Raw genomic sequence first — 20,836 nt, 5'->3', positions numbered from 1 at the left:
ATAAGTCAGACCTCTAAGGGCCTTCTGCAATTTCACTCTCAGACTGAAAACATCTGAACTTTCTTTTCATATATTTCAAACTATTCCCTGTGGCAGGGTCTGCTCTGTGGAGCTCCACATGGCTGTGAAGGGTTGGGTGGCAACGCTCTGAGGGGCAGGAACATACCTGGATACCCACGCAAGCTTGTGTACAAAATGCAGTGCCATGGAAATGTCCTGGATACCTTTGGGAATCACAGTGTCCTGGGAGCTGTCAGCTCATCCCACCACCACACATCATGGAATCACAGAATGGTTTGGGTCAGAAGGGACCTAAAAAAACATCCAGTTCCAACCCCTCTGCCATGGGCAGGGACACCTTCCACTATCCCAGGTTGCTCCAAGCCCCATCCAAGCTGGCCTTGGACACTTCCAGGGATGGGGCAGCCACAGCTTCTCTGGGCACCCTGTGCCAGGGCCTGCCCACCCTCACAGGGAAGGTTTTTCCTCAAAGCTAATCTAAACCAACTCTGAATGTGTGCTTCTCATTTAACAGATCACTCTGGACTAACACAGAAAGGGAGTTTGCCCTTAAAGAAAGTGAAAAAAACCCCTACTGAACTAATGAAGCAGAGAGTCAGGCCCTGATTGTCTTCTCCACTGGTTCTACCTCTCAGCTGCTGTGCTTCTCAAGCCTGGCAGCACCGTTTTACTTCCAAAAAAAGACCAAAATGCAGCCTTGGCTTCATTCAAAAAACCCCACCACACACTGTAGGTAGAAAAGTCAGGTTTTCCTTCAGTTTCCTGCCCTATGTACAGAGCCAACCCTCCAACAAAGCCAGAGTGTGCTGGGCTCTGCCTGGGCTCCAGCATCTCTCCAGCAGCACCACAAGCCTGGTTGCCAAAAGTGCAGCCAAACTATTGAAGCCCCAACTGCAGGGCTGGGCTGTCACATCATAGCAGGGAAGATTTTGCCTGCAGTGCTGCTCTTACTCGTTTTTCACATCATATATATCGAGGTCAGACCACATTTCTGTACACACAGCTGAAATTTGGGGTTGAGCCTCTCCATTAGGTCGTTACTAGAAGATTCCAAACCTGAGGCACAGAACAGCCTTTATCCAGCCTTAACCTCAGAGATACTGCCTGTCATGGCTGTGCATTAAAAGCAGATGAGAGAGGAGCAAAAACCTCTTTAAATTCCAGCTCTGCCTGTGCAGGCAAAGCCCAACTGCTCTTGTGAAAGTGGTTTTGGACACTGCTCATCAGAGGACGCCTCCACAGAAAGTGGAGCTGCCCAGTCTCCCTGCAAGTGAGGATTCCAACAGGAAACTGCTCCCCCCCTTTCTCTTCTCCTTTTTTTTTCTTTTTAATCAGGAAGGAAGCTTCATCCTCAGAAACAAGCATTCCCTGGGTAATCTCCCTTCTTGCCTGTCTCTAGGAGCAGGTCCAATTACTGAAATCAGCAACATGCACTTTGGAGAAGCTGCTGTGTGTTTACACTGTAACCCAAACTAGTAAATATTTCCCATTTGGAATTCTGATTTATGAAACGGGGCACAATGACAGCTGTTAAGTAAATTAAACAATTTTCTCAAGATCTGTAATTATGGTTTTAGGGTTAAAAAAACACACTAAAAAATGTCAGGAATTAAGCAACTCTGAAAAATTTCCAATCCTTTTGCTTCCACTGAAGATACAATGGCCTGACAAGGACCAACACTGCAGCTGTTACACTGTCTTTAACCAAACACAGCTCTGCCTGAGTCTTGCAATATGTAGTGCATAAAACAAGGTTATGATATGCAACCCTGAGATTGTTGCTTTACTGTAAAAACCTGAGTTAGGATGGAGATCAGCACATCATTCTGTATTAAGTCCAACCTGCTTTGATTGCTTAATTTTGAGCCAAAACATAACTATAATTATACCAGACCAAGAAAAGGTGAGATACACACAATGGTCACATATGGTTGATGATTTATTAATTTGTATTAATACTAAATGCCTATCTGACATCAGAAAAGAAGGAGTTAATAGAAAGGCCAAGTCATGCCATACACAAAGAGAAACAGTTAATTCTCTGCAGCCAAAGCACTGGGGGAAAAAATACATTTCACAGAACTGCTCCATATTTTGTGTCACACTCAACAACTTTCACTCAGGTTGTTTAGAGCTGTGCTTGAAAACAGTTCTTTTCTCTTTATAAGCAAAACATAAGCTTTAGGTTAGAGCAGAATGACAACACAGATACAAAGGTTCTAAATCTAAATTAAGTTTTTCTAGGTGTAATTTTTTCCCCTCCTCTGAATGACAGCACTTGTGATAAAAACCAGAACACAGTAGCCCACAGACAAAATTTAACCCATCTCCATCACTTACTACCGTTCCTCGCAAACACAGTCACCAAAAGCACACTTGTAAGTGGTATTTCCCAGATGAAGATTTGCTGTATTTCACTTACAAAGTGAGTTTTATAGAAGATGAAAAGGGTTTTTATGTTAGGGCACATTATTCTACACTATTACAAAACACAGCCCCATGTGCAGCCTCAGCACTGAGCAACAGGTCATGCATGACAACTTTAATCTTCACCCACCAGTCCTTACCCTATTTTTAAGAAAAATGCTGCTTTGGCAGGCTGGATTTTTCTAAATCAGCATGTTATCAAAGAGTAGCATTACCACTGTTTACACAGTATTCTTCATTTGGAAGACATCCTAGATAACATTTACTCCATGCTGTTGCCTTATTTCAAACTCTCCTGGGCTCCTTGTCCTAAGAAATGAATCCCATGGGCACTGGAAACATGTATTTTTATTTAATTATAGGCAGTCTTTGTATTACTGTATTGAGAAGGTGGTGCTGGAAAGGCCTTTCTCTTTGCTGTATGAAGTAGAAGGTCTGTTTACTCAGAAAATGTCTAGAAAAATAAGAAAGTTTCTAGTGACAACACTGGTCACCAGCACAGAAACTGCCCTTTTCACAATAGAAGCAGTAAAATTTAAAAAATATTATTTGATTGTGAACACAAATCATCTAAATATCCATCTTTATTGGCCAGTTTGGTTTTCTTAGTAACTCTACAGCTCTGCCTTGTCTTTGCCAGCAGTGCAAAAACTTATGATGCATTAAAAAAGAAGAGTTTAACCTCTGAGAATGCTTTTGCAAATCCCCAGTCTCCCCTGCAGAAGAGGTTTGGGGGCCCAGAGTCAGAACCTGTGGGTCATTCACCACTCACCTGGAGCCATTTCCACCTGGCACACACACTCCTGTCCTGGGGATTGCTCTCCCGCCCAGACACTCCTCACACTCACAGCTGGCTCCTTCCAGGTTTTATGTGGTGCTTTAAAAAACTGAATTTAGAGCAATTTAAGAACAGGTAAAGCTGAAGGGAGTCCAGCTGCCTCTGCCCAAGGCTCACCAAACCCATCACAGCAGGGAAAGCAGAAGCTGCTCCTTCTGTTGCTTTGCTCTCAGACACGCACCAGCCACTGAATTATAAAGGGCAACATCTGCCTTCCCTGCCAACCAGAAAAATATAACAAACTCAGCACATGCTGAAGAAATAAAACTTACATTTTGCCTATCACAGTGCTATATATGTTTCTCCAAGTTGTAATAGTCTTTGTCTTCACCTGTCACCACAGAGTATCCAGGCAATGTGCTGCCAGCACCCGAAGGCATCAAGACTTCCCACTCTGACACTGATGCTTTTATAAAAGAAACAAAAAAAGGGGGAGATAGAAGGAGACTTACTTAAATGACTGCTAATCCAAGTAAGAATGGTCATCCTAGAAGATCTGTGGTGCATCTGCCAACTGCAGTAACGTGGTTGGCTGTGGGTCTACCTGAGCCAGCAGGAACATTCCCAACTCCAGCCTGGCTGGCACGAATGTACCAGGGTGAAAGTGAGAGTGACTGAGGAGTGTAAACATATCTTATTCAGAGTCTGCCTTTGTAGGCTTTAATCTGTGTGAAAGGCTGTAGCATATTCCTGGAGGTAGTAACTCCAACCAAATGCCCTGGTGGATAAGGAAAAGGGAATGCTATTTCTTGGAATCACAGAACCATGGAATGGTTTGTGTTGGAAAGGAATGTAAAGATCAGTTCCAACACCCCCTGCCATGGGCAGGGACACCTCCCACTACCCCAGGTTGCTCCAAGCCCCATCCAACCTGGCCTTGGACATTTCCAAGGATGGGGCAGCCACAGCTTCTCTGCCCAACCTGTGCCAGGGCCTGCCCACCCTCCCAGCCAAGAATTTCTTCTTAAAATCTAATCTAAACCTGCCCCCTTTCAGTTTAAAACCATTTTTACCAATTTCCTGTCACCATCTGCCTGTATAAAGAGTCCCTCTCTCTTCTTTTTATATGATCCCATAAGGCACTGGAAGGTGCTCCAAGGTCTCCCTGGAGCCTTCTCTTTTCCAGGCTGAGCACCCCAGGCTCGCTCAGCCTGTCTCCACAGCAGAACTGCTCCAGCCCTCTGAACACACCTTGCCATAGTGACACACTGAGGCACATCATCTGGAACAACCAGGAATCTCAATCTAAATTCATTTACCATCACTGCTAACAAACAGGCACATGAATTAAAGCAGCACAAGACCATAAAAATCCAATGCCTCTTCACAACATTATGACAGAAGATGATGTGCAAAGGGACTTCAGACTCAATTATACCTCTATAAATGAGCAGCAGGTTGAGGAGAGACTGTTCTGATCCTCTTCCATGACCTACCACAACAGAGAGGCCACAGAACAGCTGAGCACACTTACTTTCTAGAGGCACATCAGTTCTTTCTTATTAAACCATGGGCTCAGAGCTGTGGAACCACTAATTTGTGAGAAACTTCTCCCTCCAGAGAAGAATTAACTGGAAACAGCCCTGGGGCTGATGTAAGCATTAAGTACATGGGGAGTCTCTGTCCTTAGGTGGCTTGCCTAAGCCCATTAATTTTTTGTGTGTGTCCCCCATTTATATAAGCAATGTTTGCATGAAAGGGGAAAGCAGGTCAGCCTAGTCAGCCTGCTACCATCTGCTTTTATTCAGAGTTGCTCAAGATCAGTGCCAGTGGGATCAGTGCCCATTAAAGGGGTTTATTGTGTGTGTTTATATTTTGCTCTTTACAATGAAGGCAACAGCAATTACTGTAAGTTTGTAAAAGTGCACACAAATCATAATCCTCAGTACAAAGCTGCTTCAGTCAGATCCCAGCGTGTTTAGGAATCCCAGACAGGCTGAGGGAAAGGCTGCCCTGGCACAGCAACTTCCATAGACTGGGGAGGACTGTGCTGGTGCCCCGGAGATCTGAGACTGTGTTTAATACATGTAGCAAGGCGTGTTTGCAACCCACGGCAGCTCCAGCTGATCCACCAGCACAGGAGAATCTTACACAAAACAAAAAGCATCACATTTGAGCTTGACCCCCCAGACAGGCTGACAATAGATGGGTTTATACAACTAAAACTGGAGCTGGTGAGAGACCAAAGGTAGGCTGCCAAAGTGGAAGTATCAATTTAGGGCTCTCAGCTAATACATTCCAGCTCTTAAGAGTGGATATAGAGCACCAAGAGGTTCCCTGCTCTTAATGGGATCCTCCCTAGGATATTCCTGCCCAGTAGAGACACAAGTTACCAAAAAACTCGAAACAAAACAAAAACTGAAAAACCCCAAACCGATCAAACAATCATAAAAAAACCCCCTAACTGGCAAAAAGGGTAAAAAGAGGGAAAATATGGAGAATTTTAGTTGTGCTGCAGCTTAGCAGAACTGCCTGGCAGTCTGGAAAGTAAATGCAATTATGAATCAATATTTTTTGAAAATAAATTCTAATGAATTTGGAAGTGAAATCCTTTACATTAAGATATACTTTAGAACAGAAGATCCCCAGAACCCTCTGGTGCCTGGTGATGTGATGCAGGCAGGGGATGCTCAGCAGGCACCCTGACTGGGTACCACATTTTGAGGTAAAAAAGCCATGGAGTTATAGAAAAAGGGGGAATGGCCTTAAGCTGAAGGAGGAGAGATTTAGATTGGATATTAGGAAGAAACTGTTTACTGTGGGGGTGGGCAGGCCCTGGCACAGGTTGCCCCAGGGAAGCTGTGGCTGCCCCATCCCTGGAAGTGTCCCAGGACAGGTTGGATGGGGCTTGGAGCAACCTGGGATAGTGGAAGGTGTCCCTGCTCATGGCAGGGGATTAAAACGAGATCGAGATGGTCTTTAAGGTCCCTTCCAACCCAATTCTGTGAAAAACAACAAACTCCAAATGCACACTGGATGCTTTGCTTTATGCAGCAGTGCCACAGGCTCTCAGTTTACCAGCATGGAAAACTGGTCCCTCATTATTCTCACATTACAGCCCCCAGGTATGAGCAAAATATGGGGCTTAATCTTGTTATTGCCCTGCCTGAACTTTAGTTTATGATTTATAAAAAGCACTTTGAGAGATCACTGGATTAGATAATCTGCAATCCTGCACAATCCAGGCTTGAAGAGGAATCACATGAGATTTTGGAATATTTACTTTGAGCCCCTGTAAATCTGAAAAGAAGCCAAGTAAAGAATCTAAGTATTTGACAGTCTTCATAGGAAGTAATACTTTAGTGGTGATCATGTCACTTTGAGTAATTTTTTCCTTCCCTATCTGCAGAAAAAAAACCCAACTGGTGCTGGAATCCACTGAAAGTCCCTGCTGCTGTGTACAGACCAGAGGAAGGGCTTGGTACAGGAACACACTCTGAACCTCAGCAAAATAAGTGCATTTAAACATAAAGACCTGATCAAAATGGAGAAAGAAGTAACTGTGAACTGTTTTCACCTGCTCAAGCAAAGGGGCTTCAGCTGCCACTCCCACCCCCTGGGTTCAGCCTTCTGACCAGGAACATTCCTGAAGCCCACACTGCAAAATTTCCTGCTTTATTCCTTTTACGGCATGAAAAGTGCAAAATGTCCCTTCCCTCCAGAGATTCCCCATAGCACAGCCAGGCTGGCACAGCAGTGGATTCTCAGGAGGGTATATAAAGAGGACACAGAAAGCTGTGCAGGTTCCATGATGGGTGTAAAGCATCATCTGTACTGGCACCAGGGGAAGGCAAACCTCCCACAGCAAAAGCCTCAGCACAAGGTCACAGAAATGTCACTGCAGCAGTGAGAGCTCTATCCCTCTGGGACACTCAGGGAGGGTTGCAGGAAGAGAAAAACTAATTGTCAATCTCTTAAAAGCTGAAGGAAATTGCTGAATGAATAAAAACTTCATGCATGTAGATCCGTAAGGAAAGAGCCAGGTGACACCTGGTGTGGAAGTGGCCTCTAGAGGAGAGTGACTTCTCCCTGATCAGGGCACTCTGCAGGAAACCCTCAGGCTGCTGGGCAATATGAGCCTGCTTGGTACAGCCCTCTTCAAGGATAAACTGCATCTTCTTGGGGTTTTTTAATTTCTCCATCTGATTACTTGGATTTCATAGAATCATAGAATTGATTGGGTTGGAAAACACCTCTGAGACCATCAAGGCCAACCCTTGGTCCGACTCCAGTCCCTTTACCAGATCATGGCACTCAGTGCCACGGCCAAGCTCAGTTTAAAAACCTCCAGGGATGGGGAATCCACCCCCTCTCTGGGCAGCCCATTCCAATGCCTGATTACTCTCTCTGGAGAGAGTGTTTTTCTGATCTGCAACTTCAATTTCCCCTGGCAGAGCTTGAGCCCGTGCCCCCTTGTCCTATTGCTGAGTGCCTGGGAATTTCAATTCATTTAGATGCCTAAAAAATCAAATTACATTGTAGGAGTCTAAAAAACTAGACTAGTAGAGTGGAAATAGCAATTTAGGCTCTCAGCATGACCACAGAGAGCTGTGCTTCACCTGCTTGTAGTTCCCATTCTTCACAACTTTAGCACAAAAAAGTGAGGGGAAAATATAACTGAGACCAGAGGCTCATTTCCCAGGAAAAGACCTTTTGGGAATGGGTACAAAGGTGTGCACAGTGCCATGAAACCCACAGCAGCTCCCAGGATTTGGCTCCTCAGGACTCAAACCTGAAGCAGCAGAACACTCAGGGCAGCAGGACATCACTGTGGACATCACTGTCCACAGCACCAATTCCACACAGGACTTTGCCTTCAGCTATGAAAAATCACACTTCTGTTTCAACATTTTGTCTGAAAAATAACTGAAGTAACTCAGTGGGAAAAGAAGCAACCACAGATATAAATGACACTTGTAAACAGATAAATAAAATTGACAAAAGCTAAGAAATTAAGAACTCCTGCTATGATACAGCTAAATATTCAAACTGAAAACTCTCAAGTGTGGCTACTGAGGATTTTATGTAGAATATTATGCAAAATGCACACTTATTACCCAGATGTGTTTTCTACTGCGTGGGCTGTTGTGCAGCTCCTATGGACATGGGCAGAATAAACAAAACCTCCTTGAGAACTGGTGTTCTAAACCACCTGGAGCAACCAAAAGCTACTGGCTACTTACAGAAAAGAGAGTTTCTGTGGGAAACGCTGCTCTGTGTCTCCTGACTTGCCCAAACATAAAACAGATTAACTGAATGATGTCAATGAGCCACCTGATAGCACAGAGAGGTAACTGGATGGGAAAACCAGAGGCAAAATAGTCCAGAAACATCCCTGGAAGTGCTCCAAGTTGGTTTGGATGAGGCTTGGAGCAACCTGGGATAGTGGAAGGTGTCCCTGCCCATGGCAAGGGGTTAGAACTGGATGATCTTTAAGGTCTCTTACGACATAAACCATTCTGTGATTCAAATTCTGAAGCAGCACTGAAAAACTTACACAAACCTCTAACAGGACACTTGCTAGGAAAATGCTGTAGTTATAGCTAAGTGATCCCACTACTTCAATTTCCAAGATTTGCTCTCAGAAATAAGGAAAGTCAAGGAGCAATGAAGGCTGCACAAACTCTTTCTGCCCCTCAGGTTGTGGTGGTTTCCTGCACAGCTCTGTTTTGCTTCACCAGCTGCTGTTTCCAGGGTGGGATGGAGAGTCCTCAGCAAAAGCCTTCAGTGAAATTCAGGCCAAAAAAAGAAACAGCAGGATATTAAGGAAAAAGTAAACTTTCAGCAGAATAGTCATTGAGTTTGACCAAAACAGTTCCAGTTCTAAGAAAAAAAGAAAGACCTTTAGCCTTATCCTAATCTTCTTCCTTCCTTGGAGCATCTGGTTGAGATTTGCCTCACGCCACAATAGTTTTAAGAAAAAATAACCCAAACCCCAACTCAGAGCCATTCCTGGCTGAAGAAGAGAGACAAAGAAGTGTTTAGCTATAGCCATATTTTCAGTATTACAGCTCTCAGTCCAGCATCCTGTCAATGCTGACACAGAAGTAGCCTGTTTTCAGTACTGAACAAGGACTATGGAAGGTTTATGTTTTACAGAGATTGTTTTAAAGGTTTCTTGTCTTATTCTTATATTGCACAGATCATCTCCTCCACAAACAATTGTGCAATGTCTCTGTGGCAACAAAGCCAATTCCTTAGTGTCCCAATATTACTTTCACATCCACTTAAGGCTGCCTGAGTAGAATTCACCAGCTGGAGATAAAAAGGAATTACCATCATGAAGTTGTGCCTCTCTAGGACACATTTTGAAGAAAAAAAATAATTAAGTGAAGAAACATCCACCTCTAGTTCTGAGCTGCTCATATTAAAATTTAAAAATGCTCTGCAGTCAAACATTGCCACCTGTTCTTTCATTTTAAAAATCCTGGATCCCTTTAATGTAAGCCTGAAAATGCTTAAATTCTGGAAATATGAGCATCCACCAACCACAACAATTACTATCATATTAAATGTATGAAGATGTCTGAAAGAATGGTACAAAGATTAAAGGGTATTATAAAGCCAAAAATACATATGCATGTATATTATGTACTACAACTGTATGTTTTCAAACCACTGTCTCCACCATGTCTAGAGAAGGCACACATTTCAATTAATAATACATTCAGGCTTGATTTTCAGTTGTAACTTTCAGGAGACTTTACCCTTTCAGGCATGATATTGTAGCAGTCCTACTGAACTTCAGCTTTCATTAGAAGCCATCAATCAACTTTCCCTCAGTAAAAACACATGTTCAGTGGAGACCACAAGACATTTTTCAACAACAAAAGAAAGCCCTATCGTATATACAGTCATGGCCATAGAAAGATGAATCAAATTTTGGCATGTATTTATCATTTAAGTAAAAATGAGGTTTTTTTAACATCCAGCTCTAGGTCCAAAGCCATTTCCCTTTTTTCTCAACACTGAATTCACACTTCATCTCAGGGCTTTACATTTCCTAAGCTTCACCAATCCAACACTTATCCTTTAAACTCTGAAAAACTGCCTAAATGGTCCTGTCTCTGAAATGCTTCTCCATTTCCAGGCAAGTATTTCTTGTCCCTTGCTGTCCCAGGCAAGGCCACCATCTGACATGGAGCTTTTATAAACAGGGTGCTTTGAACTTACCCGAACAGATGTGCTTGATTTTAAAATGTTGTATTTACTTAAACCCACCTACACTTATCATGTTGCAAGTTTTCTTTTTTCTTTCAAATGCTTCTTATTAATTTTTACCCTCAACTTTTTGCCTGATTAAATTCTCTGTGTTGAGACAAGACCTTCTGGTTAACACTGACAGACAGTTGTTTCCATTTGCAAATCCTCTAGACTTTTATTGGCTCATTAAATATGTATATTTTGAATGAGATTTGAACGATCCTGGTATATATAAATCTCCTTTTTTTTTATTTTCTCAAAGAAAATTGACTACTGCCATCTCCTGGTCACGTTTTCAGCTGACACACAGACACAGTTGGACTGTGCCCAAATTCCTTGTGTTATAATTTAGGGAAATTTATCGTGAAGGAGCAGACATGCACTAAGTTGTGCCACTTCAGTTCTGTGAGCTTTCATACTGATTGTCCATAGATAATTTTTACATTATTCATAACTTTCTTCACATGCAAACCGTGGTTTTTAAATTAGGTTCCAACAACACTGGCCTAGGGCTTTTCTTACCACTTATAAATATTTGAAGCAAAATAATTCTCTCAGAATTCTAATTCGAAGAGATGTTTTTTTTAAAAAAAATTAAATGGAAGAAGTTCAAAGAATTATTTTTAAAAGGGCTTGAAGGAAGAATTTGTCTCTGTTGGGGTGGAGCAATTATAATTGTAGACATGCAGGTTTTTAGATTCCTGTTCTTAACATGTAAGATTAAAATGCTGCAGATCTCACTCCAGCACCTCCACAAACTTCTTATCTGCTGAAACAATTAAACATGTCAGTAAGGTGCAGTTTATGCTATTCCAACACTGACTTGAACTACAATAAACAAAAGAGATTCTCTCCATCTCTTTTATCATCCTTAACACTTTTAACAAACACTGTTAAGCAATCTCCAAAAATAGCAGAGATAACACCCAGTTACACACCAGCTTGAAGCCCAGCTCAAACCAGGTCATTTTAACATGGAAAATCTGCATTTTTTTTCCCACATTTCCATGATCTTATCTTAGCACTATCAGTTCTTGTGTAGCACCTCTGCACTTTCTCATGTGTAGGAACCACTCCCTTCTATCACATTATAAATACCTCATGTGCTGAACAGCATTCTAGAAAGCAATTAAGATTCAGTTGACTACATAAAATGCACATTGTGAAGCTCCTGGCAAACACAAATTTAAATAAATACTTAATTACACGGATTCTGATGACTTACATACAAACACATTTCATAGAATCAGAAAATCCCAGAATGGTTTGGGTTGGAAGGGACCTCAAAGATCATCTTGTTCCACCCCCTGCCATGGGCAGGGACACCTTCCACTATCCCAGGTTGCTCCAAGCCCTGTCCAACCTGGCCTTGGACACTTCCAGGGATGGGGCAGCCACAGGTTCTCTGGGCACCCTGTGCCAGAGCCTGCCCACCCTCATAGCCAAGAATTCTGTCCCAATATTCCACCCAATCCTGCCTTCTGGCAGTGGAAAGCCATTCCCCTTGTCCTGTCCCTCCACCCCTTGTCCAAAGTTCCTCTCCAGCTCTCTTGGAGCCCCTTTAGCCACTGGAAGGTGCTCTCAGGTATCCCCAGAGCCTTCTCCTCTCCAGGATGACTTTCCAATCCTTTCAGGTCACCCCAACAATACCATAACTATGTACACACACATACACTATGTATAAATAAAAGCTTGGAAATTCTGAAGTAATGAACACCAAATTTTAAAAAAATTTTAAAACTTCATTATACATCAATACACAACATTCAAAAGTGATGTGCTTCACTGAGAGAACTGTTTGCTTATTGACATCATTTACCTTCTTGGTGCATCTCTTCAGACATCCTTCTCACAAGAATAACTCTGGGTCTCACAGTCTCAACTTGTGCAGCTCCTTGGCTTTCCTCCTGTGTATCACACATTGAAAACACATCACAAGGGTGACTTCTGATGTAAAGGCACAGCCAGATTATGTGGGGCTTCAAGAAACATCCAAAGAAGTTTCTGAAGATTCATTAAAGAATGTGCACTTGTTCTCCTTCCTTTGGACTTCAAAAGAATTCAGCTCTCCATCAGCCTATTGCAATGCCATTCCCTCTAGACAAACATCCTGGGAGCAGCAGGGATGGATGGCAAAGTGTCATTTAGACCTGAAGACACAGGAGACCCTCAAAGATTGGGGCAGAAAGAACATAAGGATTCCCTGGCTTTCTTCAATTCCCAGGAGTTCTCCCTGGGTGTTATCCTCCTGAGAAACAGGACAAAGTTGACAGGGAAAAGAAAAATATAAATTTTCAGCACACAGGTTGGAAAACCCAGGACAAGCCTAAAATTTATTTCCTTGGCCCAGTTCTTAAAACCATTTTCCACTCCTGCAGAAAAGCTCTTAAGGACCCATGTCTGCACCATGACTATAGGAAAAGTTTCTTAGAAGCAACAAATGCTTTGCATGTTAAAAAGGGAGACATATTTGTCATGTTTGCTTGTTACCTTCTGTGTTACCTGGAACTGGAATTGTGGCCAAAGGACATTCCACTGTACGTAGACAGGAAATATGAGAATTGCAAAACAGAGTTATGGAGTCACAGAATCTCAGAATGGTTTGGGTTGGAAGGACCTTAAACATGATCAAGTCCCAACCCCCTGCAATGGGCAGGGACACCTTCCACTATCCCAGGCTGCTCCAAGCCCTGTCCAACCTGGCCTTGGGCACTTCCAGGGATGGGGCAGCCACAGCTTCTCTGGGCAACCTGTGCCAGGGCCTACCCACCCTCACAGCCAAGAATTCCCTCCTAAGATCCCACTCAACCCTGCCCTCTGGAGTTCAAAACCAGTGCCCCTTGTTCTTTCACTATCTGCCTATCCAGAAGACTTAAGATTCTCTTAAGACAGAAAAATTTGATTTCATCAGTTATTCTGCTGATTCCATAAATGAATGTAAGGTTTTTTATGAAGACTTAAGGAGGAACACAAGAAAGACTACAGGTGCTTGCACATCACACAGCATGTCCAGCCTGTGGAAAGAACTCCTCTATGGTTGCAGCAAAATCACATGCCCTGAGAAGCAACAGCACTGCTGTTCTCTTGAAGACCTAATGACAAAGCACCCGTGGTATTTTTCTCCCCAAAAGCTAAAAAGGAAGAAAAGGAAAGAGAAAGGAAGGTAAGACCTCATCACTGTCTAGAACTACCTGAAGGGAAGTTCTGGCCAGGTGGGGGTTGGTCTCTTCTCCCAGGCACTCAGCAATAGGACAAGGGGGCACGATGGGCACAAGCTCTGCCAGGGGAAATTGAAGTTGGAGATCAGAAACAAATTCTTTGCAGAGAGAGGAATCAGGCATTGGAATGGGCTGCCCAGAGAGGGGGTGGATTCCCCATCCCTGGAGGTTTTTAAACTGAGCTTGGCCGTGGCACTGAGTGCCATGATCTGGTAAAGGGACTGGAGTTGGACCAAGGGTTGGACTTGATGATCTCGGAGGTCTTTTCAACCCAATCCATTCTATGATTCTATGATAAAAGAAACCCTCCACTATTATGGAGGCTGTGAGTGAAACAAACAGCCAAAAATAGGGATGAAGATTTTTATGTCTGAAAAACAGGGTGCCAACTGTGATCAGGACTTCCCATTTCTTTTGGTTAAAACCTGTCTCTGATGACATCAGGAACCCCAACAGTGATGACACTGTTTGTCATGTATTTAACAACCATTTAATCCAATGTTACCAAAATCAGAGGGAACACAAAGCAAAGCCATTCAGTGTCACCACTGACATGGGCACCTCTACCACCACGATGGTGTCCAACTGTTCATCATCTAAAGTGCACAAGATGAGAAAGAGTTGAGATTATTTTCTGAAAGCAGGAAGGTCTCCTGGAAATGTGATCAAAGGCCACTGATGTTACAGAACATTAAATGTCAGCAGCACAACAGTATCCTCATGGGCCCATTTAAAGTGTTTTTTTTTTGTTTTCTTTTGAATTTTTAATAAGACAAACTAAAAACCAGTTTAAACTGAAGGGCAAACAGAAGTTGGGAGATAACATATTCATAACCTAAAATTATGCATTCCTGAAGGTTAAAAAAACCCATGTCTTTTGAAATACTAAAAAATTAAAGCTAATGAGAATACCAAAGTGCCAATCCCACTTAAAAAATGTGGATTGTATAAAAACATTCATGCTATAAAAGAATACCATGAAAGCATTTTGCAACCAAATGATTCCCTAAGATTTTAACAACGCATTTGGGGCTTCAAATGATTTAGATTTACCATCTCTGGAATGTTTAGCCACGCAAATATGACTTCAGTGTTCCTGTCCCTCCCTTGATCAGAATTATTTATTTAGGATAGGAAGAGCTCAGCTTCCTCCTAACCATTCTCCTGCTTCTCAGAGCTGAGAGCATGGGGGCAAAGTGGCTACAAATAACAGTCAATTCCTGTATTGTTGCACAAGAATGGACAGAAGGGGTCAAATTAAAGATGCATTTAGTCTGCCTTTCTGTCTGACAGTGGCTAAAAGCATTTATAAATCTAAAAAAAAAATCTAATGCCAGAAATGGAGGAGCAGCCAAGGAATTTGGGTAGATAAGAAAATTCCTGCATGACTTAAACCGTTTGTTTTGGAGTGAGTGACCACACAGATTTCATGACTAAAAGGCATTTGCTCGTGCCCTACGTGAAAATTCAGTGCTCTTTCTGCTGGTCAAAATGTGAGCTACACAGCAGTGCCAGGCAGCAGACAGGTGGTACATGTATGGCAGCTCCACAAGGATCTGTTGGACAGACTGCAGGAACCACCCACGCTTTGCCACAACAAACCCCAACATCCAGGAGGACCGTTCCCAGTTAAATCAAACAAAGCTCTTCAAGCCCAACTGGACACCACCTGAAACAGGGCGTTTTCTCAGGTCTCTCAGCAAACTTTGCTCCTAGAATCATAGAATAGAATTATAGAATAGAGTGGGTTGGAAAAGACCTCGGAGATCATCAAGTCCAACCCTTGGTCCGACTCCAGTCCCTTTACCAGATCATGGCACTCAGTGCCACGGCCAAGCTCACCTGAAAAACCTCCAGGGATGGGGAATCCACCCCCTTTCTGGGCAGCCCATTCCAATGCCTGAGCACTCTCTCTGCAAAGAATTTTTTTTTGCTCTCCAACTTAAATTTCCCCTGGCAGAACTTGAGCCCATCGTGCCCCCTTGTCCTATTGCTGAGTGCCTGGGAGAAGAGACCAACGCCCACCTGGCCAGAACTTCCCTTCAGACAGTTCTAGACAGTGCTGAGGTCACCTCTGAGCCTCCTCTTCTGCAGGCTGAACAACCCTTGAAGACATTTGTCTTCTGGCTTTGTCTGTAGGTGACACAGTTTGATTTCAATGAAGGCAAACACAGCCCCAAGAGGGGAAACAAGATATGAAGCAACTGATGTGAGAGTCAGTGACTAACTTGGGAGGAAATCTTTCAAGGGGTTTAAAGTGATTATTTGCCTTAAACATTACACAGAATGAATGAATCATTCTGAAAGCCTGAGTGCCTCTTGCTCTCCTAAGCTGGTATTATGTTCCCAGAAAATCTGTTTCCTACATGCAGGTGACAAAGCAGATCCAGCCCTGGAGCTGAATACAGATGCCATCCCTAACTGAAAGGAGGGGAAAGGCTCATCACTGTCACAAGGCAGAGAGATGCTGTCAAAACAAGCTTTCAAATCATCTGGTACAGGGATTATTTTCTTCTTTCAGAGAAGAATGTACAGATCCAGTAGAGGATCTTATGGAACAGGCTTTGCCCCTCCAGGAGAGATGTGTGCTGTGGTTGTCACTTACAGGTATGGCCACATCATAGAAAAGCCAAAAGGTGAGCCTGTGAGAAACACTGATTTGGAATCTTACCTCAGGAATAACCACACACAGGAGGAGATCACTTTTTTTTTGGGAAAACCAAAACAAACAAAACTCTGCAAACAAGGTTAATGGTTTTGGCTGCTTGGTTTGAAGGGAGGGGGAGTTTTATCTGCCAGCAGGAAAAAGAAGCCACACTGAGGGTTCAGAAGCAAGAAGAAGTTTCTAAAGATAAGACAGTGCATAAGTATCTACATATAAAGGATAATATATTTACCTATCTGCATATTCTCTGTGAAAGAGCCTGTGTCAGACCACCTCAGATTTCTTGCATAAACAAAACTAAGTACACAGGCAACCTTACACACAGTAAATTATCATTTCCCTGTACCCAAACATGCAAAAATCAATCCTAACCCCATCAGCTGATTTTCCAGAGTGTAAGATGCAGGTGTCACTGTGTTCTTTATCACAGCTAATGGGGCTGAAAGAAGGAAATACATTTTACCCTCTCTGTCCCTATTACTTTTGGCCAGTGAAACAGCAACAAGGATATGAGTTTCACCCCAACAGACACAGTGGTCACAGAACCCAGTTTTGTCTGTCAACAGTCATTCCAAGAAACAGCATGTTCTGGTGATCTCAAGGAGAGAGACATAAAATTTAAAATCCTCTTTTGAAGATGCAACACATCACTTCAGGTGATACATTAAGCACTGCTCAAATGCCAATGGCATCAAGGCTCAAAAACATAAACCCAACTGTGGCAAGGTGGGTTAGAACGTGGCAAAGTCACATCAATAAAAGCTACTTCAGGTTATTTAATATAGAACATCAGGGAAGGACAGAATTGATCCATGAAAACAGCAACCATGGTAATATTAATTACTTTCAAACACACTGTGAAGCTTCACATATTAGAGAGCAGTCTGCCACCTCAGTTTTAGCTTTTGCCACTTGTTATTTGAATTTATCTCTAGTTACCAAGTAAACCATCATCTCCAGGTAACAGCACATACTAATAAAGTAGCAAAAAATTAACTGTGTAGGTTTAACCAGAGATCAATAGGATGTTCCTCTACTTTTAAGTGTTCTGAGGAACATTATCCTTACTGCCCTTCCAACCCTGCCCCTACTAGGACAAATGAAGCTCCTGAAATGCTGAATCAGTGGGTTAAACTTGTGAGGCCCAATCTCTATTGCTGCTTCCTCCCCCATATATCCATGATGTTATTCTCCTGTATGTGAAACTCTGTGCCCCTAAAACATTTGAATGCCCTTTCTGAACTATTTACAGGATTAGATTCTTGAGACCAGAAAAGCTGTGAGGAAATGCAGAAAAGGTAGAAGAGAAGGTCTGAAAGGGCAGTGTAAGGATTTGTCATGGGAAACACCAGCATTTTTATTACATGTAGTTTTTACTTCAGTTTCTCAGCTCAATTTGTCACTTCAAGTGCACCAGTTCTGTGATGTCAGGCACAGCAGTGAAACAGGAAACTTTGTTTCCCAAGGTTTCAGTTTGCTCTTTCTGACTAGTCACAGAAAGAATCCCTTCAGCTTACCTGGGACAGACCCTCTGAGAGTGCTGTCCCTCTGCAGCTTGGCTGGGCGGCTCCCAGAGCAGGGCTGGAAACAGGCTGTGACTCCAGCTCAGCCAGAACCATCGGACCAGGACTTGTATCTGCACCTTCAAGAATTTCTGCTGGGAGAAAAAGGTTCTTTGATGAGCCAGAGCAATAATCTCCCAACTCAACTCCTGTGGCAGAGTGTGCAGCCTTCCAAAATTCAGCAGTGGGACATGCAGTGTTAAAGAGAATGATTTCCTCCTTACATGGCTCATTGTACATCCCTTAAATTGTTCTTATGGGGAAGAAAGGAAATAAGAAGTATGAGTCTGTGAAAATTGAAAAAATAAATCAGTTTTATCATCTGTGGATTTCCAATGTGGCAGCACCTATGAGAGTTTCAGAGCTGTACAGTTCATCATACCTTGTATGCTTAATGAGCTTTATCACACTTACTGGAAGGAGACTGGAAAGGCTTCTCCATGAAAGTGTTTCACTGTTGTGTGAATTAAAAGAAACTTGTATATTGTGTATTTTGAAGGGATGATTTTCTCTATAATCCAGCATTTATCATGCTTTGGCAGCCTGCAAGTGTGTAAAGCATCTTTATGAAAAATGTACTGACAGCTCCTGAACTAACTTTAGCCTTCTGCTATCATACAGAGCCAAGGAATGAATTTTAAGCCTAATTAACTATAATCATTGCTTAATTAACTGTAATTATTGTTCACTTCAAGACTGCATGTGCCACATTTCATCAGCATGTTAGTTTTTATGTCTATAACTTTAAGCACTGAACACAATGATTTACAAATGAGGGACTGATCATCAAGATGCTGTTTTGTGCCTCCATAAGCAACACCTGCCCCATCCTACAAATGGACATCATGTTTCCATAACACAAATAAAAACTGGTCACAAAACTGAAAACAAGCCACAGACACACAATCCCCAAATTTTTTGCAGATACATCTGTGAGTGACTCATTCTGACAGAGAACAAGGTAACCCCTGCAAGGTTCCACATACAGAGATTCTCACCCTGGAATATGCAAACTTTGACACCTGTTGGTGTAACAGTTATTTAATTTTAGCCTCAAAAATAATTGTCCAATGTTTTGTACAACTGTACAATGATGGGCCTGCTGTTGTGGCTATCAGGAAATAGCTGGTTTGACTGGCAATCTCATATTCCAGTGGTAGTATCAAAAGGATTTGGAAGGAAAGTGGAAACAGTCAGGGATCATTCCCTTCCCCCCTCCACTCCACCCTCCCTCCAAGAACAGATTGTTTCCTGTTCAGTGTCGACTTCACCAACAAAAGGACTTGGAAACAAGCTTTTCTGTTCCTCCCTGATATGAAAATGCTCCTGTCTTGAAAGCAGACCTGAGCTTTTACACAGTGTTGTTTCCTTAGCAATGCAATGAATTCAGTGCTGTGTTCAGAGGGGGGGAGGGAGAGAAGCTAAATTAAAAATCATCAGAATGCAACAGAACTCAGTCTGAGATTATTAAAGACTATGCAAAAGCACAGGGCATTTGCCCATGGTAGTTAGTCCAGGGCACTTGTCTCCTCTCAAAAAACACTACAACAAAAACAATACTGCAAGATTTAGAGAAATGAGCTTAAAAAAATCAGTAGAGAAACACAGTGTTTGCAGATTATCATCCCATGCAGGAGCTGGTTCGGCTTGGAAAAGTGTTACGATATTTACAGGACAGTCAAAGGGTATCCTAAATTAAAATAAATAAATAAAGATGTAGAGAAAAGAAACATATTATGCCAGATACAGTTATGGACAGTCTGGGTAAGGAAGAGATATCCCTAGAGACAGGTTCTCTCATTAACTTGCATTTTCTAACTTGATAGTCCTGAGCTGTTAGGAGACTTAGAACATGGAATCACAGGATGGTTTGGGCTGGAAGGGACCTTAAACATTATCCAGTTCCACTCTCCTGCCATGGGCAAGGACACCTTCCACTATCCCAGGCTGCTCCAAGCCCTGCCCAGCCTGGCCTTGGACACTCCCAGGGATGGGGCAGCCACAGCCTCTCTGGGCAACCTGTGCCAGGGCCTGCCCATCCTCACAGGGAAGAACATCTTCCTTATATCCAATCTAAATCTCTCCTCTTTTAGTTTAAAACTGCTCCCCTTTGTCCTGTCTCTACTGCAGATGATGTGGATCACTGATTTATTCCTTCATCACAGAGTCCTTAGTGCTGACTGTCCTCTAACAACGTGGAGTTACACAAGTGACTTGGAGAAATGTCCTACCCCAGGGAGCCCAATCCAACCAACCTCCAAACAACATTCAACAAACTACTTCAAAGTTTGACAATAAATCCTTTACCAGAATGAATCTTCAATGTATTTCAACATGTAACTGGTCCAAAATGTTACGTCTCAGCTACTTTAAAAGGTGCAATCAGTTCAAATTTTAATCACTTCAAGCAAATATTCTTATTTCTCCAAGATGTTTTTTGCCATGTGTTGAACACATTCACTATCAATCCACTTCCTACTGGTCAAGGGTTAATAATGTGAGATCTGCTTCCCTTGTCAGACTCATAAATGTGAAAATTAAAAGGACAGAAAACCAGCTGTTTGATCACTTTAATTTACACAATTTCTGATGAATCAGTGCAACCACATTCCTGTTGCAACAGCTTAATAATTATTTGTCTAGTTTAAACATATCTAAAGCCATAGTCAATAAAGAGTTTCTACATGTTTGCAGCAGTTAAATTAAACAAGTATGGATCTACATTTTCAGATAACAATGGAGAAACCAGGATAAAAATTAAGGGAGAGGAAGAGTGGACCACTGGTTTCAGCACTAGTTTCAGCTGAAAAGAAATAAATTTCCCTGGTTTACCACAACAGGTTATCCCAGTACTGCTTTGTGCAAGTCATTATGTGTGTGGTTCAGCTATCCATGTGGGAAA

At 42.5% G+C, this 20,836-nt stretch overlaps 1 protein-coding gene across 7 annotated transcripts in view; it reads right to left on the bottom strand.

Moving 5' to 3' along the window:
* The window catches only part of KIAA0586 (KIAA0586 ortholog), a 77,084-nt gene that overhangs the window by 13,311 nt on the left and 42,937 nt on the right, over window positions 1-20,836 (bottom strand). For 4 of the 7 annotated variants that reach the window (XM_071557281.1, XM_071557285.1, XM_071557283.1 and 1 more), the window contains 2 exons: window positions 17,890-18,029; window positions 12,309-12,396 (listed from right to left, as the gene is read on the bottom strand). The exons of 1 other annotated variant lie outside the window; for it this stretch is intronic. In XM_071557281.1, coding sequence (XP_071413382.1) covers window positions 12,309-12,396; window positions 17,890-18,029 — 228 coding nt within the window. The remainder of the gene's footprint in view (window positions 1-12,308; window positions 12,397-17,889; window positions 18,030-20,836) is intronic. 2 more of the 7 variants (XM_071557282.1, XM_071557284.1) reach the window with 1 other exon arrangement.

This window comes from Pithys albifrons, chromosome 6 (assembly GCF_047495875.1).
Source record: "Pithys albifrons albifrons isolate INPA30051 chromosome 6, PitAlb_v1, whole genome shotgun sequence".
NCBI classification, from domain to species: Eukaryota; Metazoa; Chordata; class Aves; order Passeriformes; family Thamnophilidae; genus Pithys; species Pithys albifrons.
This window is presented reverse-complemented; position numbering and strand designations above follow the sequence as displayed.